This window comes from Aethina tumida, chromosome 1 (genome assembly GCF_024364675.1).
Source record: "Aethina tumida isolate Nest 87 chromosome 1, icAetTumi1.1, whole genome shotgun sequence".
NCBI classification, from domain to species: domain Eukaryota; kingdom Metazoa; phylum Arthropoda; class Insecta; order Coleoptera; family Nitidulidae; genus Aethina; species Aethina tumida.
In genome coordinates this window covers 57,235,447-57,256,667 of record NC_065435.1, presented here as the reverse complement: position 1 = coordinate 57,256,667, position 21,221 = coordinate 57,235,447, and the positions used below count along the sequence as shown (strand labels likewise).

Genomic DNA, 21,221 nt, shown 5'->3' with positions numbered 1-21,221 from the left:
ATGTTTGTGTGTATTTCAAAATGCCAATTTCTAATTAGCAGCCAACATTGGTGTTTTCAATGTTGGAATTCGTTTGTAAATAGCGAGTTGCTGCCAAAATTTATTAAATATTCAAGGTGCAAGGAGAAATGCCAGTAGTACGCGAACTCGAAAACGCGTCTAAACGATAATGGTACAAAGTATTAATTAGAATTGAGCATGTGATATAATTAAAGGTGATAAAACTTGTTCAGATTTCTAATACTCAGCCTCGGCATTTCTTCGAAGCACACGTTACTGACTAAACATATTTTCGTACTTAAAACAATTAGTAATTAGTCTCACCTCTAGCACAATTTTTACACAAACTTGTGATATTTTTAGAGCTTAAGCTATTTTTCGATACTGATTGTGAGTAGCGAAGTAGAATTGCCGCGCAACTTAGAATAATTATTTATTTTTTACACGTTAAGGGTGTTTGCACTTGGACAGTTGAAGGTAATCAAAATGCAACGGTTTCAGTTAATTAAACACACACCAAGGAGACATTAAACTCTATACCTACTATATCAATATTTTCAGGACAAATATCTAGTGCGAGTAAAACGCTTAGAAGTGAATCATTATTCGTGCACTGACTGGCAGCTTTGATTTTTTAATTTGCATTTGTTTGTCCTGGATATGATGGTTTCTGTACAACAGAGTCAGTTCACAAGGTTTCATAATAGTCACATTCCTACATTGTAGTTACCTTAAATAAGACTTTATTTTAGATATTGGAGTATATTTTGTTTTAATCTAATTATTTTTAATATCACCATTTTCGTTAACAAACAGTTTTTGGGTATACCAAAGTGTATTGTAATAAGTGATTTTGATTTATTGTCTTATGTACAAGTACCAGCAGCTTTATTTTTTTACGACTTGTCATTCTATTCCATAATTATCAGTGGCGGATAGCACGTATTCCTAATTATTATTTTAAGATTTATACATTACTGCACTTTGAAAACGATTAAATTGAACACAGCATGATGAAAAGCTTAATGTTTTTATGAGATTTAACTTTACCATCGAATGTTTTGATAACAATTTACTAAATAGTTACAATGAATTTTTTAAAATGTATTTTTAAGGATTCCAAAAAAAATATCTTTGTATGTTTTCATTTATTGTGACATTGCATTACTACTGGTTAAAAGAAACTATGAGAATAAATTTTTGAAATCACCCAGTGTTTCATTTTACATTTTCAGGAATCACGAGAAAATAAAATCAAATTGATTTTTAAAGCAATTTTATTTGTGATTATATTACATATATTTTACAAAATTCTGTACATAATTTATTAATTTCATTAAACTTAAAATTTAAAAATTGTGATTTTACAAGTTTCTCACAAATGGATTGCTCTCTACATCAAAAGTGGGATCGTTTTCAGTTGAATATCTTCCAAGTTTGGACATTGTATATAAGAAAAATATAATACCTAAAATTATTAATGTGCCTAATAAACAATATCGCCTATAAATTGAGCCGCCTCCCCTTGCCCTCAGTGGTGCTCCAAAAGTTATTCTAAAACCACAATTATATTAGTAATTTTCACTGAAAATAAATGATCACTTACTTCCACCAAGTGCCAATTAGTTCAGTTACGGGACGCCTCTTGTATTTATCGTCATCGTGATCGAAAGTCGTGGGTTTAATATCTCGGATGTCTTGAAACACACGTCGACTGGACGATCCCTGATACGCTTCAGTCGAGTTTCTATTAAATGCGCCATGCTCATCTACATTGACCACAGAATGGGGTGGACTGGGTGTCAGTCTGGGGCTTGCCAGTGATGTCACTGTATGGTTCACTGCAGCCTTCACTTCTCTTTCCTCAGACAGCTGCAATAAATTATCTTGGTGATGCTGTTTTATTTAAATTGAGATTCCATTACCAGTGGTAATCCTAATCCTGCCCTAGCCCAATTGACTCCTGCCAATTTTTCTTTAAGGACATCAGCCACAGGGCTAATTAAATTTGAAGGGGGAAATAAAGGACTTTTACATGATGGACATGTGTAACCCCTAGGTGCCGTAGTAGGTGGTAGTTGCCTTGAAAAGTGGTCCAAACAGGACCAATGAAAGACATCTAAAAATAAGTCTCTTAAATGAACTGCCTGCACTTTTAGGTAATTCTAATACTAACGGTAACAAGTTAATCTTATACTATCTTCGACATTCAATTCTTTGTTGCAAATCTCGCAGATAGAATTGTAGTCACTGTCTTGTAACCATTGAAGATAAGACTGAACAATGCACTAAAATTAAAATTAGGTCGGCGTAATAAGATGTTTAGTGTCAATTTAGTTTTGTGTACTTACAATTGGATGATTTGTTACCATACAATTTTCACAAACACAAACCCTATGTTCAAAACAAAACTGATTGGTTACTCTCCTTTTAGGACACTTACACAGACCCATTTCGTTAAGAAGTTATATAAATTTTATAGTAATTGAAACATACACTCTCAAGTAATATTTAATTTATTGAATACATTAGGGAAACATTAAAAAACTACGGCCACGTATCTGACAGCTAAATGACACATTTGACATATTTACAGACAATGCCAACACAACAGACGGAAATTACCGACCGATTTCAATATCAGGCGGGAAGGAGGCTGGCCACGACTTTTGCTATGTTTTCTTTGCTTATTGGACACTTTGTATATAGGGAAGAACATTTTTCGGTGTCTCCGGATTTTCCCATATCTATTGCTTGTTTTACCGTAGACCCGTCCAGCATATACGAGAGCAGGGAATTACTGAAAAAATGTAATGAGTTTATAGGATTAAATACAGAATGTTTCAAAAAAATTTTATAGCACAGCGTAATATGAAATGGCTTAATTCATTATGGTATAATTTTGTTTTTAATATTAATTATTAATAATAATAATTAGACATTCCACATTTCAACTATAATGATGCTACACAATTTTAAGTACAATTTAACTAAATAAATAGCTTTCTGTTGCTGAATTTATTCTTATTGTTTAATCTAATTAAAAAAAATTACGAAAAAATTCGAAATTTTATTATTTAAAAATAAGACTTCTTACTAAATTAATTAGCTTATTGTTAAAAAGTCTTATTTTAAAGAATATCTTTGTGTTGAAATTGCAAACAATTATTATAATAACAAACCGTGAGAGAAATCAAGTTTTATCAAAATTTTCTTTTTTATGGTGTTTATTTAATCTACATACAAAAATTGCTTTGCTTCTTTGGTATAGAAATGTGAAACATGTAATTACTCAAAAATTCAAGTAGGTTGAGTTAAATAGACTTATTTTGAGTCACATTTTATATATTGTAAAAAATTTTTTCGGGAAGCTTTGTATAAAGGAAAGAAAGAATTTTAAGGACTATTTAGTTTAAAATATTTAATTAATTCTAATTTAATTTTATTTTATTTTTGTTCAATAAATTTCTTATGATTTTATAAAATTAATAATCAATTAATTAGTGAAAGAAATTTTTTAAACAAGTTTCTAATGAAATTAGATCTTTATAAACTCAAGTTCAAAAGTTAGGGATGTTAAACTTTTATGGGATATAGTTTAGGTAGTGTTTATGTTAGCATTTTTTATGAAATTCGAGACAAAAAAAAATAAAGAAAAAACTTGATACACTTTTAAAGAAGTCAATACAATGTATATTTGTGTTAGCACGGGTATTTGTTCGGATAGATTTACTCATTATAAGAATGGGGGCAACTGGAATGTTGGAATCTAGGGACAATTAGATAGAATTCTCTTCCAGAGTCAAAAATTCACAGAGTGTTATTTCTCGCTGGTGTACTCGATTTTATAAAACTAATTCTACTTCATTAAGATCAGGCAGACCATGGACAACTACCATAAACAAAGACCGATATTTGTGATTAAGAACCAGTAGGAGGCAAGGTCTGATGTTCATGTCACACGAAATTGTTGAATTTCAAGAATTTATCCATTTTAACAAGGTTCTATTATATATATAGAATATACAATGAGGAGTTCAATATACTCAAGAGACATTGATAATGGTAAATTATATTGAGTATACATCAAATCATCAATTCAGCCCTGATACTCTTCCAGAGTTGAACTATAACTTCATCGATGACTCCAAGAAAAATTGAATAAGCCCGTAGAAGGCATACAGATGAAGTATTTAGTAGTCATCGATATCACTAAAGAAGATATGCAATGTATTAAATTTTGTGTATGTAAAAATTTGATCAAAATCAAAAATTGCTAATTTATATTAAATTTAAATTAAGTCGTGTATATTTTTCCTAAATAAACAGTAATATTTTATTTTTCATGGGAACTTTTCAGTACAAAAAAATTAAAAAATAAAATGACAAAAATTCAATTCACTTTTATATACTTTTCCAACATTCCTAATTTTTGAATGTGAGTTTATATAAAATTTTAATGTAATATAATAAATGTGACATTAAGAATTTTATGACAAATATTGTATTAAAATTTTAAGATAAAAAGAATTATTTTTCAAGACAAATGAAGAATTAAAATAAATATAGACATTGAAATTTTTAAAATAATAACTAAAGTAAAAAAGTTTGTTTTTACCTATTTAACTTAAAATATATAGCATAATGAATTTAACTGAATTTATGTAGAACTTACTTTGTTAGAGCATAGATGAATTCGTCCACAGAATTGGCCTCACCCATTTTGATATTCTTTTGAGCATCATGCACGTAGCTGCAAATAACTCGCTGCATACAAGAACTGCTGTCGATATTATGTTGTTCCAATGTATTGTCTACTCTGGCCAATACGTCCGTTAATGATCCCATTTCGTTTTCTAGGCCTTAAATAGTTAAATGTTACAAATGAGTTTACAGAGAATTGTCTATGTATCTATTGGTGATTATTTTGACTAGTAACATTTTATCAAAATAACCATCAGCGCTACAAGCTCAAGGTGTCGATTTTCTTACTCCTATATCCGTATCCTCCAGAAAAAATGTGCGCCAACTTGGGAACGACGAGGATGGCGCCCAGCCCGATAAGGGCGCCCAACGCCACGCCACCAATGTCGATCTTCATGGGGCTTATCATGTAGCCGACTCCGTTTGAATTGCCGTAGTTAACACCAGTTCCCGTGTTGCCGTATGATGCCGCGATCGGTATGCCAAATCGTAAACGGTCGTTGGTGTCTTTGCTTTTGGCGTCGATACGCGAATTGTTCGACGGCTGCGGCAAGTTCGATTCGAAGTAGCGCGTCGAAAACGATCTGAAAATACAGTCCAGGTTGCCATCACTCCGTATTACGATAGGGTTACTTACCCTTCGTCCGGCATGTACTTCTTGGGCGACCCCTTCACCACCAACACCAGAAGAGCGAACGTGCAAATTTTCAAATACGCGGCCCTCATTGTCATTTGTTTGTATCCAACGGACTGAATGCAGTTGACGGGAGAAAAATGCATTTATATAAATATATGGTTACAGTTCCATGCTTAAAAACAATAAACAATGTAAAATTTCAACATTTAAATAATCTTCACTTTCTTGAAACGGTCAGGTTTCGGTTGGTAGCCGTAATGTGCTTGGCGAGGAGCACTTAAGTTAATGAATATTATGTCAACCGATGTCATGTGGAAAATTTGAGTTATTGTATTCGTTCGGACCAGGAAACGTCAGAAAAAACGAAAACTCTTGAATATACTATATAATATAAACATATAAATATATTTTTGTAGGGGTTCATTACTTATTAATGTGTTCAGTACTTATTTATAGTAACATATTTTATCAATCCTTTGTCGAAAGTGTTTTTCAGAAGACTTTGTTATTAGTTAAGGTACAGTAAAGATAGGAAGCCGCGAAAAACAATTTCAAATGTCGAGAATTGGTAACAAAATCTAACAAAATCATTAAGGCAAATTAACCAGGAATTATCCTAAGACTTCGGTGCAGATGTTTCTAATAGAACTGTGAAACATCGGTTATGTTAAGCGGGACTATTTGAGTACACAGTTATGAAAAAATCTTATATATCCGGACGAAACTGTAAAATCCAAATGAAGTTTGAAAGAAATCATATGAACTGTAAGCAGGCCAATTGGAACGTGACACGAAAATAAGTGCCAAAAACTAACAGTTAAAGATGGTGGTGGTGGAACCATCTGGTCCTGGCCCTAGAGTATGAATTAAAGACAAAATGTATCGTTTTGTCTTTAATTCATAGATAACGATCCGAAACACATCCAGGCTTGTAAAAAATTGATTTTTGGATCAGAGGTAAATGCTCTCCCATGTTCCTTACACAGTCGGGATTTAAATCCAATTTAACAACATCTGGAATTAAAAATCCAACAAAAGACATCCAAGACCCCCAAAAAAAGCATTAGCAACAAGCATTTTTGTGGAAGTATGCCACAATCTTGGCGACTAGATACAAGCGACATCGAGAAGTTACTAAACAAAATTATGCTACCAAATATTAAATACATAAACTATTTCCATTTTTTTATTTAAATTTATTATAATGGATTTTTTTTATAAATTATTATTTACATTTAAAACTTTTTTATAAAATATATACATATTTAGTTGTTTCTATTCAGTAATAAAAAATATAAAAATAAATCTAATGAAATAAAAAATAAATTAAAATTTATTCTATACGCTTTACTTCTTACTATGTCTGAAGGAAAAAACTGTTTCCCAAGTGTCACAATAATTAATTCTCAAATTTCTCCAAATATATGTATGTACAAAAAATTTATATTAAAGTTTTTAATATTTTTAAAGGAATTTTATAGTCAAATGTATTTTCTACTGAATGCATATTAGAAAATATTAAAGCTTTTCAAAGTATGACAACACTTGGAAATTGTTTGTTTTGCTGATTGAGTGTACGATGTCCAATTTAGGAGACCTTGACTGCAACTTGAGTGTCAAGCTTCAATATTTGTATTTTCATTCAGAACAATGCCCAGAAAATCATGGTGATTTCAACTACAATAGAAGAATGTTATTAGCAAGAGTGGGAGATTAATATGATTATCAAGACATAATTGTTAACCTGTTAATAGTTCTATTGAAGAACTATCTGAACAGTACAATTTTTCTACAATATAAAATATTTTAGAATAAACTTTAAAATGACCAAAATAAAGATTTTTACTTAAAACTGTTATAAAATAAATAAAGGATCCAGAAGAACTTATTTATTTTCCAAAAGCCATCCAGGATGTTTCTCAAACACAATCAATCAGTAAATCTCAAAATTCAAAAAACAACAAAATACATTAATTACTAATATTTAAAACATATGCTATAGTTTTATTTATGTTTTATGCATTATGTAAGAAAATTTAGTAATCATACAATACCTATTACCAACTAGACATTGTGCGTAAATATTTTAGGATAATACACTTTTAAGTTAATCAAGTTATTATTGACATATCTTAACCATAACGTAGTAACGCAACCGGAAGACACGGTCCACATAACGATACAACTGAACTTAATAGCAATAATATAAACAATTAATTAGTTAGTGCGTATATTGCTTTTAGATTTGATTTTCTTCGTACCATTTTCAACATTTTTAACATTAACCCATTGTTTCTTTTCGACAATTGCATAATAACGAGATATATCGACGCGTCGTTAAATAATAATTGCGGCTATTGTTTTAGATTATTGTAAAACGATAAATGTGTTGCATTAAGGTTTAACAGACTGGATCATGTATGTTTTAATTATTTGGCCACATTGTGCTAAATTCACTTTCAATCCACACAAAAAAGTGATGTTCCAGTAAACTATTTCATGTTATTTATTTAAAAGAAATATATGTGTAAATACAAAATATTTACAATTTTTTTATATTATTTGTGGATATTACAAAAATAAATATGAAAAACTGTGGAAAAATTAGTAATTTTTTTTTCGTAATTGGTTATTTTTTTTATTTTTTGAAATCATTCTTTTTCTTCGATTCTAATTTTTCCTGATTTTACAGCTGGTAATTTTATATACGTAAAGAGAAAGGTAATTTTCAATAAGATATCAAGTCCGGGAAATGTTAGCATATGTTTTGTTCTAAACTTTTTTCTTCTAAAATAAATTTAATATGCTTTGCTTTAAAAATACATTTTAAAAAGTCCTTCATAATTTTTGAATAGAACACAATATCAATGGAAATAAAAATGTTGTAAGATGTCAATCTAACTATATATTGCCATGATATGTGCCAAATTGGCCAATGGCGTATGGGCATTAGCACTTAATTTTTTAATGGAAAGTGATATTGTGATATAAGTCGGATGAGCAATTACTGAGTTAGATAATCTTCCAAAATAAACATTCCGTAGTTTAAGTTACAATATTTCCAACAGAAGACAGTTTCTTATTTACTTTTTGTTGTTGGTTGTGCTTATAATAGTTATCAAGGGTGAGAATTTTTTTTCAACCTCACCATATTCTGTGGTGCTGAATAAAATTTTAAATATTTTAACAGAAAGTTATTTTTTCCCTGTCCGATTAACTTTCTTATAAATGAGGGTCTAAATCTTTTAGAGGAAATACTTACCCCAATTGAAAGACTTATTTCAATAATAAAACAATCACAAATTGCCAAAATTACCAATAATCTCCAGAATAACACCGTGACTTTTATAATCCGTCCAACTGTGGCAAAGTTTACGTCCTCCGTTGCACTTTCCCTATTGTTTGCCATTTTACTTGATTTTAATTCAGCTGTTGTTAATTCGCAAAACGAAAATCATTTTTTCGTTCAGTACTACGCTCGGTACGAAACAATTCACAATATTGTTCGAGTGTCCGAGTCATGAGGTGTCTAATATTCGTTTTGTTGGTGCATTGTTGCGGTGCCGGGATGAACACCACCGGTAAATATATGCGGCTCGAGAAACCGCAGTTCGGAAGACACAAGTCGGGCAGGCTGTTTTCGTTTAATTCGGAAAATGGCGGGATTAGCGTAAGTTTTTGACACCCTGTGATGTACTATTTAAATTTGGTCCTCTTAGGTTTTGCTGAACTTTTTATGTAATAAAAATTTAGAATTTATGAGGTATTTTTAAATTTTTGAAAAAAAAAAAAAATAAACAAATTTTAAATAGTTTCTAATAAAACTATCATTAATTCTTTGTTTAATGTATCAGCATCATCATGGATGGACTATTTTTATTTTGTTTTGTAACATTAGTTTACAGTGAAAATATATAAACTTTGTCTTATACATTTTGAGATAAGCAGATGAAAAATATATTAATTTTTCTCCCATTTAGGTCCTTCACGTATTTAATGGTATATTTCTGTTTTCCAAATTTTGATTGCCCTTAAACTAACACCTGGAGTGAAGGTAACAAACATAGCTGAGATACAGCTGATGAAATCTAAAATAGATTAAAATATGACAATTGAATGGTCCATTTAGCATAGGATGTCCAATATAAAAAGATTTAAGTACACATAGAATACTTAAAAGGTCGACCCCCGGGGTCCTTTGTAAAGTTTACGGAATCTTATAAAAAATAATTTTCAGTATTAGTCAGTTCAATTAATATTTTTTCGTAATTCTTCTGTGGATATTGATGTTACTGTTCTTCATTCACTTTGGTGTCACATAGAGATTTCCAAGATGTTATTCTGGCTAATAGCAGAATGCATCTATTTATTATTGAAATAATTTCTACTATCAATGTAAATATTCATCTTCTAGATTATAAACATAAATGTAATACAATATTTGTTTAATTAGGTTGATTTGGAGTTCAGTGTACCATTTATCGAGTTGCCAGTAAAAGAATCCCTCCAAATGGCCAAGGGAGCCGTAGCCAACATAAACGTTGGGGCTCTTGTACTATCGGGAGCGGTTGTCCTTGTGATTGGTGTCCTGGGTCCCCTTATCATATCCCTAATCTCCAAGAAAATGATATACCAACCCCAATTCGGTGGCTTTCAGAGAAGTGAGTACAGCAATCAATTATTCTTGTGATTAACACAAATTATTTTAGGTGAAGATACCAATGTTTGGCGCTACGTTACAATATTGGACGACATTCTTCTGGACAACAACATCGACACAACGTCCTGCATGCAAAGGATGGTGTGTTGGACGGTGAAGAATTCAGCGAAGAAAGTTAGCAACGGGCTTGGGTCCAGTAATGATAAAATTATAGACGGCATTGCTTCCAATGAATGGGTCACTGATTATATTAAAGGATCGGCGGTTTTTGACGCTGTAGAAAATGCATACAAGGGAATCAATTGCTCTAAGCAATATGGAAAGTGTCATATTACAGAGTATACCATTCAAGGATTAACGACAAAGTTCATCAAAATGATTAACGGTAATAGATAATTTTAATAAAACTAGCCAATAAATAAAACATCCGGCAAATAATACAAATTGCAAATTTATTTCATTTCTGTATTTCTCATTGTACGTAGATAATGTTTGTAGATTAATTATTGTTATATTTATCGTTGTTGCCTAGGTTTAATAAATTTGTATCTATAATAATAATTATTAAGTCTTTTATTTTACTTATTGTACATCAGACCCAACCTAACCCTTAAACATTAATACATCTCCAAAACAAAAAAAAATGATTTTCAAAAGTACTTAAAAGCCCTAAGACTTATTAAAACTTTTTAAAATGTTATCAAGAGTATAAATTTAATTACCACAATACTCTTTATAATCGATGTAGACAAAGAGATAATTTTCAAAAAATAGCTGAAGAATACTACGTATTTATTAAATATACATAATACACTCAAAACGTTACCGTCCAAAGTCTTTCGATTTACTAACTCTACGAGATATTGTGAAAAAAACAACAGGTCAATTAATATTTCACATATATTTTTCTCTGAATATAGATTTTTTATTATTGATTTAGTGTTGTGTGACAGAGTTTACAAGTTGCTATTCTGATTGCCAGAAATTTGAATCTGTTCACAGGCTTCGCTTTTTCAGAAAAGGTATCCTTATTTAAAAACAGCTACGTAGATCCTATAAATATATTTATGTATATTAGATATCCTCCTTTAAATTAAAAAACTTCAATATTTATTTAACTGGTTCGATTTGGACTTTAAGGTACCATTAAACTAGTTACTAGAAAAAGAGTCCCTCCCAATGGCCAAGGGAGCTGTAGCCAACATAAACGTTGGGGCTTTTGTACTGTCCGAAGCAGTTGTCCTTGTAGTTGGTGTCCTGGGGCCCCTTATTATATCCCTAATCTCCAAGAAAATGATATATTCGGTGGATTTCAGAGAACTGAGTACAGGAATCATTTATTCCTGTGACTAACATACATTATTTTAGGGTAAGATATCAATGTTTTGCGCTACGTTACAATATTGGACGACATTCTTCTGGACAATAACATCGACACAACGTCCTGCATGCAAAGGATGGTGTGATGGACGGTGAAGAATTCAGTAAAGAAGGTTAGCAACTGGTTTGGGTCCAGTAACGATAAAACCATTGACGGCATTACTTTTAACGAATGGATTAGGGAATCAATTACTTTAAGTAATACGGAAAGTGTCATTGTACAGAATATTACAGAGTCCTTGGCCTTGTAAGCTCTACGAGACGGTCACATATTTCAATTGTTGAATCATTATGAAATGACCTAAACTAACCTAATCACCAAGAAAATGTTATACCGGTTCGAATTCGATGACTACCAGAGAAGTAAGTTCATTAGTAATCATTCACCCGATTAAAGATACCAACGTTATGTCATAATCATGGACGATGTTTTTGTAGACAAGAACTTCGACACATAGAATGAAGAATGCAAAGAATGGTGTGGTGGACGGTGAAGAATTCAGCTGGTTTCTACAAGAATATGATAAATGATAAATTTTATAATTATAAAACTTTTTAATAGATCGAAACAAAGTTTTCAAAGAGTACCTGAAAAAATAAATAAAATATTTGTATTTTACAGCAGTAACCAAAAAATAACAACATAAATTAAGTAAGAATGGTAAATTAAACAATTTCTTCCTCTTTTTTTTTTCACTATTAATGTTGAAATAATAAAAATACAGTAACTCTTAAAAGGTTTAGAAAATAGCAAACACTATTAAAACGTGTTAAATATATTAAATACGGTGTTAATTGCTGAAAAGTTGACCGACCCAAACAAAAAAATTAAAAAATAATATAAATTTGTTAGAATATTGGTGGACAAATAACAACGGCACACAGTGTATTTCCGATGCAATCAAGGACAGAACGTTTAAACCTTATCACATCTCAGGATTATGTTCTTTTCCGCATAATTATAATTTTATGTATTCTATAATATAAAATTAAATCAATAAATAGAAATTATTTACATACGCATATGGCTAGCAATGTAAAACATTACCTTTCACTTAAATAGATTTATTTAAATTTTAAAGAGCTATTGAAATTAGATTAGAATAAATTATGCTTAATTATAGTTTACAACATAGTGTTCTCAACATCAATCTGGTAATAACTGGATTGGGACTGATAATTTTTTAATTACACCACATTAACGACTTGAACTCAGAAAATATACATACGAAATTACATAAACTTAAAAATAAAGCAGTATGTTTATTATTCACTTATATATACACACATACATCCATTAATATAATAAATAAATGTATCTTAAATTAATCACATCTAATTGTAAAATACAAGTAACTGAGTTAAAAATACACACATAAATATTTTTTTGTATAAATATTCAACATCAATCAATTATTATTATTACTATTATTATTATTATTATTATTATTATTATTATTATTATTATTATAGCTGTCCATATTGGTAAGTTCGCCACACAAATCAGTAACCATTAACTAAAAAATGTTTAAAATCAGTGATAATTATTTTATTATAACTAGAAATTTTACCTCTTTTTTCTCGTCCACTGTAAGGTCGGATTTTGCCAGGACGTAACACATTTTAGTAAGGGCAGCCTCCAAAGTCAAATCGTATCCTGGTATTACACCAATTTTTTCCATTTCCTGCAAGACAAAAGGTAAATTATTTATGTTTCATTTGAGCCTTTCAAAATTTACCTTTCCAGCTTCATAAATTGAATTGACGGTTCCTTCGGTGCACTGTGTTATGTTCAGTATAAGCACACCTCTTTTGTTACAATCTTTCAACAGGTCCATAATCTTTGGATCTGTGGGGATGTTTCCGGCACCGAACGATTCCAAGATAACTCCCTCAACAGACGGTTGAATAATTGCTTCCATCTAAAAAAAATTTGTAAACTAATATAAATGAGTTAAAGTTTCATCGTTTATATAGTTCGAAGACAAAATCAACTGAAATTGATGACGAGTTTAAATAAAAACTTACTTGTTTGGCGGTCATCGTAGGCACAGCAGTGATGACAATCACGTTTTTGTTCAGTCTGGGGGAGACCCTGAATTGCTTCTTGCGTTTAATGGGACGGTAAGGGTTCACTATAAATACTTAAGTTAGTACAGAATGTTAATTTTAATTGGAAACGTTTACCTTTGACGGTGATTCCAGCTTCGGCCAGGGCTGGAAAGTTGGGTGAGTTAAAGGCGTTCATGTGTGTGGCGCTCACCTTTCTCGTCCTGTTGCCTCGAAGTAATTTGTCGGCGAAAAATATGCACACTTCGTTTATGGCGAAATTGGCCGCGAAATCGATGGAAAATAATATGTTGGCTTTCGCGTCGCTGATCCTTTCGAAAATTGATATCTAAGAGGAAAAACTGCTTTAATTTACAGCGAAGATGTAAATTGAAGAAATAATTTTGTCACTCAGTGTATATGTTGCTCGAAGAAATTAACGCACCACCACAATAATAATTGATCATTATTAATTTTTTCTTACAAATTATCCTAAAGGAAACATAAAAATAATTTAATTCTTAAAAAATGGAATATTATATAATATTGGAACCGTCTGTTTATACCCAATATCAACATTCGAATTTCGTTTTCCTCCAAGTTCTTGAGATGGTCCCTTAATCCTCTCCTAAGCATGTTTCAAATATGTTCGATGGGATTGTGACGTCGTCAGGCTATACCATTAATTCCATCGGAAGTAAAATAATTTTGGACCACAAGAGATGTGTTTGGTTGATCCTGTGTTAGTATTGGACCTATATAGGAAGCATATGGCACGATATATTCTTCCAAAATGCCTCCCCACACCATAATTGCGCATCCGCCAAATACTATGATATTTAGTAAGATACATTAGTTATATCTCATCATTTGACCATCAAAACATCTATCTAACGTCTATAATATAATTACAGGAAAAATCTAGACTTATCTGTAAAGATAACTTGTTCCCAACCCGCTTATACCCCCAATTGACGTGCTATTTAGAAAGATTTAGCCGGGCTAAACACACGAGGTTGTAAATTATCTTCCTTAAGACTTTGTCGAATTAATTCAATACTTATTCAAACGGATTCTACATTTTCTAATAGTAACAATATTGTGGTTCCAAACTGCTGTCCTAAAGTTGAAAGCCCCAAAAATTATCTTGTGCTTGAGTTGTAGCTCTATGTAGCCAGCGTCACCATCAAACCTTTCGACTATTTTGCAGTAACTCCTTTAACAAATCAGCTTGAGGACAATTATCAAAAGATAATTTTTAGATTGACGTTGCATATTCACAATATATATAAAAATTAAATCAAAAATGAGATTTAGAATTTAGTTCTAACGAAGCGACGATGGTTTAAACTCTTTTACTAATTTACCAGAATTGGCATATTTTACATAAAACATTTTAATCAAAAAAATTAACCTTTTGTAAAAATGCCATTTACTTTAATATATTTTGTATTTTAAAAATAATGGATGGTGCATTAATTCCTTGGATTAGCGTACTTGATCATTTCATTTCCAATCCAAATTTACTTTCAATGACACGGTTCCGCGTTAGAAATTAACACCTGTTTAATTGTTAAGTTAAGTTGATTCATTATTACGAACGTAAGTAATTATTAATTTGCTTTTAATTTAATTAATTAATCCTAATTCACTAATTGTACGCACATAAAAAACAAATCCACACTATTTTTAAATACATCGCTAATCACCTTTAAATTAGTATCATTTGGTGCCATGTTTCTAACGACATCGAGTGTTAATTGTTTATCGATTATTCGGTACTAACCTGCGATCCTGTTAGAATGACGGGCTTGTTTAGATTTTCAAGCATGAAGGAAAGTGCAGATGCGGTGTAACACAATGTATCGGTACCATGAAGTATCACAAACCCGTCATAAGCGTCATACCATTTCTGCAAACATTCGAATCATGTTTGTTTTAATAATTTAAACGACATGAACAAAATAGAATTTTGTACCTCTATGTCCAATGCGATGTTTATCCATTCGTCTGTGCCCATGTTGCTGGAGTCCAAAAGTGGTTCGTATTCTATAAATTTGCAAGATACGACCGAATTGCTGTGTGAATAACATCTAAAAGACGATTCGATAGGTTTATTTTATCTTAATGTGGGACTATAACTGCATACATGACCAAATCGTTTTCCGGATCTTCCAGGTGATACCGTGCAGCCAAGTCCGGTTGATGCAGTTCATCCTTCAGTTTCTTTAAAAATGCCTTTGATATCGGTATAAAAGCTGTAACACAAATTTACATGCGGAAATATTGGTTAACTGACATTCCTTAGTGATTGATAAATGTTACAAAATAATGTAACCGAATTTATTTTGTTCATTATTCAATACAGTTATCAACAACATTGATTGGTAATAATTAATGTTATAAATGTAGATAAGCACAGGATTGCTTAAACTCTATGTATGTGAATATTAAACTGTTATACATCTGATTAAAATTTTGGTACCGTGTAAAAAGAACATGTTTAATACACGAAGGTCTTGGCCAATACCGCGATTAAACATCCTCTATCATTATCATGTTTATAATTATATTAAAAATTATGTGTATAATAACATAGATAACTTCAAATCATATTTTTGAATGTACCTACACATTTCAATTATTGCTTTACGGAAATTCACCAAACATTAAACAATGTAAATATTTTTATATTTTTATATGATTGTAATACTAAAATACTCTTGTTTTATTTTTGACAAGCGATGTACTATAAAGAATTATCACAAAAAAAATGTTTTATTGTTCTAGTTTTTTAATTTCTTCAAATTATCAAATCAATCAAATATTTTAAAAAATACTAACGAAGCTTAGCTCATATCATCGAGTTTTTTCTGGATGATTTAAAATGCCTGTCCAAGCTATATTTTCAGAGAAAATTTTTAATAATTTAAAATTATTTTCGAGCTTCAAAACAAAACCGTGGAATTTTTAAAGCTTGGATAAACTTTTCTTATTTGCAGACTATCAAAAATATTTACTTGTCTTGATTGTATGGTTTTTGCTTAATGCTGGTTTTCGATATTGATAAACTTTTTCTTCATCAACTTCTAAATGATATACAAATCAAAACAATAGGAAACTCTAATCCAAAATCCCCCAACTATTTTAAATGCTTATTTTGTCGGCCAGTGTTATAAATTATTGTTTTCACTTGTTTGAACTATGGAGTAATGTATAGTTTGAACTGTAACTAAAATACAACATGACGGTGTACTTGATCACTTGGGAGTCCCCTTTTTCTTTCGGCTGATACTATTTATATTAATAAAATATTTGTATAATTGAGCTAGTTTTTGAAAATTAATTTGCACAGTTAAAGAGCCCCATTGTTCTTAAAAATCTGCATTTTTTCTTATTTTAATTATGAAATTTGCCAGTTTTTCTCATTTTGGTCTTGAATTTGTAACACCCAAAATTAACCAATTTAGAACTTTGTGTCCTGTAATCACAACTTGATTTCCAATTAATTGTTTCGTATTTTAAGTTTTATTATAATCTTAATTGAATTTGTCTTTGAAATGTTCGAAAAACATAAAAATTTCTAAATTCTGATATATTAATCTATCTTTAATTAAGTTATAACATCGTTTCTCCATATACTATACTATAGATACAACTTGATTTCTAATTAATTTTTCAGTTTTTTTACGTTAAATATTAAGTTTTATTACAATCGTAATTAATTTTGTCTTCAAAATTTTGGAAAAAATCAAAATTTTAAAAATATATAATTTGGTGAATTAAGTTCTCTTTAGCTAAGATACAACGATATTTCTCATAACTCGAGAAATTTAATAATGTCTACACTTTCTCTAAATCTTCTAGTTTTTCTCAATTTAATCTAATATAATACGTGTAGTGGTTAAAATCAACCAATTTTGGACATCATGTACTGTAAATATACTGCATTTTAAGTTAAATATTATGTTTTGGTATCATAATTGAATTCGTCTTTAAAATATTATAAAAAAATCAAAAATTCCAAATTCTAAAAATATATAATTGGTGACATATTAAATTATCTTTAGCTAAGATATAACGATGTCTTAGAGATGTGTTAGTTTCTCTCAATTTAATTTTGAGGTACTCGTAACAATAAATATAAACCAATTTTGAACATCCTCTAATGTAACAACTTCATCGTAATTAATGCAATAAATATTTTGAAATATTTTTAAATTATTAAAAAAGTTTAAAGTTAGAATTTTAGTGTTTATTTTACTGTTAAAAATATATGTTTTAAAAAAATAATATTATAAAATTGTTAAGTTACGTTAATGTACAGTTTTGGTAAAATTCATAAATATTTTAGCAAATACCACAACTTTCCGAAGTAATGTAACGTTCATGTTCATAAATAAATTTTCTCTACAAAACAGTTGAAGTTGAAAGTTAGTCACAAACAATTTGTAGTTAGTCTCTGTGACTTTGGAGTTGGATGGAAAATAATGGAATAATTTATTTACAAATAGACGGACACATTATAACTGATAATTTCACTGTATATCTCAATAAACATAAACATTTGATGAGCGTACAGTGCACCGCAAGGCGTTGCACGTGTTACCGATACAATTAAGCCGTGTTAAATAAATCGATTCGACTTACCTCCGGACGCGTTCTTCTGCATACCTATCGTCCCGCCGACGTACAACATCATCACTTTAACCACTTGAAGGGGCATCTTCGAAATTATATTGTTTATGTTTAATTAAAAATGCAACGTACTATTAGAAAAACGACACAAATGCACACATGCGCTTCGTGCGATCCAAAACGCGAAGATAAACTAACGACAAATTCACGACTAGTTAATGAATCTCAAATCACCACATATTTATATGTCCGCGATAGCTGGCCTGCTGATCAAACGCGTACGCTGACACACATCGAAACTGAATCGGTTTGGCTATTTTACTTCGTCTGTTTGTTTGGTCATATGGTTTTTATTTATATTTTTTGTTAAAAATTTATTACTTTATTTTATTTAATTTTGTTTTTGGCAGGAATTGCCACTAAATTATCGACAAGATTCTCAACAAATGCAGTAACCTAAAAGAACACTACGAAGTAATTTAAGAATTTATTGTTATTAAAAGCTATTAAATTAATATCCGTAGTAGTGTTGATTATTTATTTATTTATTTTAACTTCAACAAAATCTACTTATTTCTCATGTTTACAAAAATGGTGGATGCGGTTACTTGAACAATTTTAACCAAATGTATTTTAATTTATTGCAAATAATATCAAAGAATTATACATAGTTTTTGAAGAAAAATATCTAAAAATTTTGGAATTATTATTTTTTTAATATAGTCATGTCTAAAAGTATGGAACATTCGACGATTTTCCTTGTAATTAAATAACCATTCCCTTCGTTTAATAGTATTTAATGTTTCTTTAACTGTTAAAAAAGTTAATCCGGGGGAATCACATACTGTAGTGATTATAATTATATATAGAAATTTATTAGAATATATTAAAAATATGAGTTGTTCTACTTGAATTAGATGCCAGTACCTATAATATTTATTGTGTTTTTTGTTATTGTTGTGTCTGTTATGTAACTGGTCAATCTAATATTATTGTTTAAAAAATTCTTTACTTTTTTATTTTTCAGAGGACAAAATTTTCATTGCTTTCTATGAATTTAAATCGATTATTTGCTAGCGGTCTCTTGTTTATTATAATTATTTAATCATTGGTTGAAGTGAAACAAATAGAGTTTACGCTAAATAAGTCAATCGTTTCCTGTATTATTAAAAAATTTAGAGAAACTGGTCAAGTGGTAAAATTGTCTGAGTTCGACAATTGATGAATAATTCCAATGTGAAAAACAATGTGATCGCCAACTCAAATTAGAGTCAATCTAGAGGAAATGCGACTTGAAACTGGTTCCCACAAGAAAAATCATAAGTGAGGTATTTTATATTCATTAAAAAAATTAAATAATAATATCTATACATTTGTAAATAAATTTTTCATGTATTTCTTGAAAATATAAAATATGTATTTGGTACAGCTGAGGTAGATTCAGATTTCAGGAATATCTTCCTGAAAATGTTGTGTCTACTTTGAAATGCGAAAAAGGAAATATTATGGTATAGGGCTGCACGAATACATATATACATACATTTGTGAAGAAACAAGTATATATCGGTATCGAACATAATTAGAGCGAGTTACTTTTTGTTTAAATACTAAACAATATATACTTATGAGACTGATTTTTATTTCCTTAAATAATAACTGTGTTCCATAACTTATCTTTCCTAACTATGTTATGTTACATAACTTATCCGAAATTTTTTAACCAGATATGCACTTCTAAATAATAATTCGATATCTTAAAAAAATTCTTATAAAATAATTGGATTTCATTCCTACTGAACGTGACAAATGTGTGGGACATATATAAACTAATAAAAATAAAATGTAGCGCACTTAAATAAATATTTTACAATTTAGTTTTTAATTTTTTTAATTAATATTTAAGTCGCTCTAATTTCGGCCAATACTGTATCTATTAAAAGCATTTCAACACAAAACATAAATTATATCACAAAGTAGATGTTCATATACTTTCGGCCAAATTTGTATAAGTAATAAAGAAGATGCCAAGGTGATACTTTCACTAACTTCTTTGCTTCGAAATTTTCGAAAACTTTTGTTGAATTTGTTGAATTAGTCTTTCTAGCAGCTTTCATTTACTATAAGATTTATCAACTTTCATTGAACCCATCTGCAGCTCTCGAGTTTTTGAGAAATATTTCTAAATTGTAATAAAAAATAAAGAAAATATTCTCAAAATAAATAATAAATTATCCTAACATACCTTTAATTGGTAAATTTTAAAAAAAGAAGATTTTTTTTATGTCAGGTGTTAGGCTTCCTAGTGAACATCTATGCTTATTTCAATGCTATTATATTAATTAATTCTGAAATATCGGAAATAAAACAAATCAGAATGTAGGTGATCCCAAATATGCACGGTTGGATTTAGATCTGGACTATTTGCTGGCCTATCTAAAACTTGAATTCCAACCTCTCGCAACAATTATTCTGGCAACATGCAGACTGGCGTTGTCGTATACAAGAATAAAATTGTCGCCTAGAACATACAGTATTTATTTTCTTCAAGAACCTCCCTTATATACCGATCAACAGTCATAGATCCTCTACGAAACACTGTTAACTCGATATGCGCTTCAAAACATGTGCCACCCCATATCATAAATCCACAATTTTGGGTTCCACTAATGTTGTACTGAGTAAATCTTTCACCGTCGCGTTTGTACACTGGAGAGATTCGAAAAGAGAAAATGTGGACCCATCCGTGAAAATGATATTAGTCCAGTCCTGAATATCCCAATTAATGTTTTCTTTTGCAAACCTTATTCGTGCCACACGGTGTGCCCTAATTAATAACGGGCATTCTGGGTCTGATTCCAAATTCTCTTAACCTATTCCTAATGGAATTAATGGATATTTGAATATTACGAACCCTGGACAAATCGTTTTGCACTTGTAGAATAATAACATGCCCCAGACGCAATATTTGTATACGTAAATAACGATCATCTACAGGCATAGTACACCTTGGACAGTTTGGACTGTCCTGTTTCTCTAAATTGTCTTACAAGCCTTGAAACACTGGATTGATTGATTCCCATCAAATCTGCCACATATTGCTGCGAATTGCCATCTTCAATTAGGGTTACAATTTGGGGTGCTTGTTTAACAAAA

At 30.2% G+C, this 21,221-nt stretch overlaps 4 protein-coding genes across 4 annotated transcripts; 1 reads left to right on the top strand and 3 right to left on the bottom strand.

The window, feature by feature from the left end:
- Nucleotides 1-1,259: 1,259 nt before the first annotated feature.
- On the bottom strand, nucleotides 1,260-2,573 carry LOC109609366 (zinc finger protein-like 1). Its single transcript, XM_020026026.2, has 5 exons — nucleotides 2,352-2,573; nucleotides 2,177-2,288; nucleotides 1,926-2,119; nucleotides 1,607-1,872; nucleotides 1,260-1,554 (listed from the first exon to the last, which is right to left on the bottom strand). Exons 1-5 carry the CDS (start codon nucleotides 2,451-2,453, stop codon nucleotides 1,365-1,367), a joined length of 864 nt encoding a protein of 287 aa, XP_019881585.1. The 5' UTR covers nucleotides 2,454-2,573; the 3' UTR covers nucleotides 1,260-1,364.
- A 48-nt stretch (nucleotides 2,574-2,621) lies between these two features.
- On the bottom strand, nucleotides 2,622-5,406 carry LOC109609314 (uncharacterized). Its single transcript, XM_020025965.2, has 4 exons — nucleotides 5,342-5,406; nucleotides 4,993-5,288; nucleotides 4,676-4,862; nucleotides 2,622-2,800 (listed from the first exon to the last, which is right to left on the bottom strand). Exons 1-4 carry the CDS (start codon nucleotides 5,353-5,355, stop codon nucleotides 2,641-2,643), a joined length of 657 nt encoding a protein of 218 aa, XP_019881524.2. The 5' UTR covers nucleotides 5,356-5,406; the 3' UTR covers nucleotides 2,622-2,640.
- Nucleotides 5,407-8,885: 3,479 nt separating this feature from the next.
- Nucleotides 8,886-10,523, top strand: LOC126266551 (uncharacterized). The gene is made up of 3 exons (XM_049970756.1): nucleotides 8,886-9,011; nucleotides 9,795-10,002; nucleotides 10,051-10,523. The coding sequence occupies exons 1-3, from the start codon at nucleotides 8,910-8,912 to the stop codon at nucleotides 10,395-10,397; spliced, it is 657 nt and encodes a 218-aa protein (XP_049826713.1). The 5' UTR covers nucleotides 8,886-8,909; the 3' UTR covers nucleotides 10,398-10,523.
- Nucleotides 10,524-12,624: 2,101 nt separating this feature from the next.
- Nucleotides 12,625-18,222, bottom strand: LOC109609313 (L-asparaginase 1). Its single transcript, XM_049970080.1, has 9 exons — nucleotides 18,081-18,222; nucleotides 15,580-15,688; nucleotides 15,409-15,523; nucleotides 15,217-15,342; nucleotides 13,569-13,779; nucleotides 13,410-13,516; nucleotides 13,121-13,303; nucleotides 12,953-13,066; nucleotides 12,625-12,898 (listed from the first exon to the last, which is right to left on the bottom strand). Exons 1-9 carry the CDS (start codon nucleotides 18,154-18,156, stop codon nucleotides 12,791-12,793), a joined length of 1,149 nt encoding a protein of 382 aa, XP_049826037.1. The 5' UTR covers nucleotides 18,157-18,222; the 3' UTR covers nucleotides 12,625-12,790.
- Nucleotides 18,223-21,221: the final 2,999 nt, after the last annotated feature.

Coding starts and splice junctions, on each gene's coding strand:
- LOC109609366 (XM_020026026.2), bottom strand. CDS start 2,453: ATGGGTCTGTGTAAGTGTCCTAAAAGGAGAGTAACCAATCAGTTTTGT. Junction 2,289..2,351: donor TGGTAACAAATCATCCAATT/GTAAGTACACAA, acceptor TTTTAATTTTAG/TGCATTGTTCAGTCTTATCT. Junction 1,873..1,925: donor CAGGATTAGGATTACCACTG/GTAATGGAATCT, acceptor AATTTATTGCAG/CTGTCTGAGGAAAGAGAAGT.
- LOC126266551 (XM_049970756.1), top strand. CDS start 8,910: ATGAACACCACCGGTAAATATATGCGGCTCGAGAAACCGCAGTTCGGA. Junction 9,012..9,794: donor CGGAAAATGGCGGGATTAGC/GTAAGTTTTTGA, acceptor TTGTTTAATTAG/GTTGATTTGGAGTTCAGTGT. Junction 10,003..10,050: donor ATTCGGTGGCTTTCAGAGAA/GTGAGTACAGCA, acceptor AAATTATTTTAG/GTGAAGATACCAATGTTTGG.
- LOC109609313 (XM_049970080.1), bottom strand. CDS start 18,156: ATGCCCCTTCAAGTGGTTAAAGTGATGATGTTGTACGTCGGCGGGACG. Junction 13,304..13,409: donor CTACGATGACCGCCAAACAA/GTAAGTTTTTAT, acceptor AATTTTTTTTAG/ATGGAAGCAATTATTCAACC. Junction 13,067..13,120: donor CAATTTATGAAGCTGGAAAG/GTAAATTTTGAA, acceptor TTTGTCTTGCAG/GAAATGGAAAAAATTGGTGT.
- LOC109609314 (XM_020025965.2), bottom strand. Junction 4,863..4,992: donor TGGAGGATACGGATATAGGA/GTAAGAAAATCG, acceptor TAACTATTTAAG/GCCTAGAAAACGAAATGGGA. Junction 2,801..4,675: donor TTCATCTATGCTCTAACAAA/GTAAGTTCTACA, acceptor ACATTTTTTCAG/TAATTCCCTGCTCTCGTATA.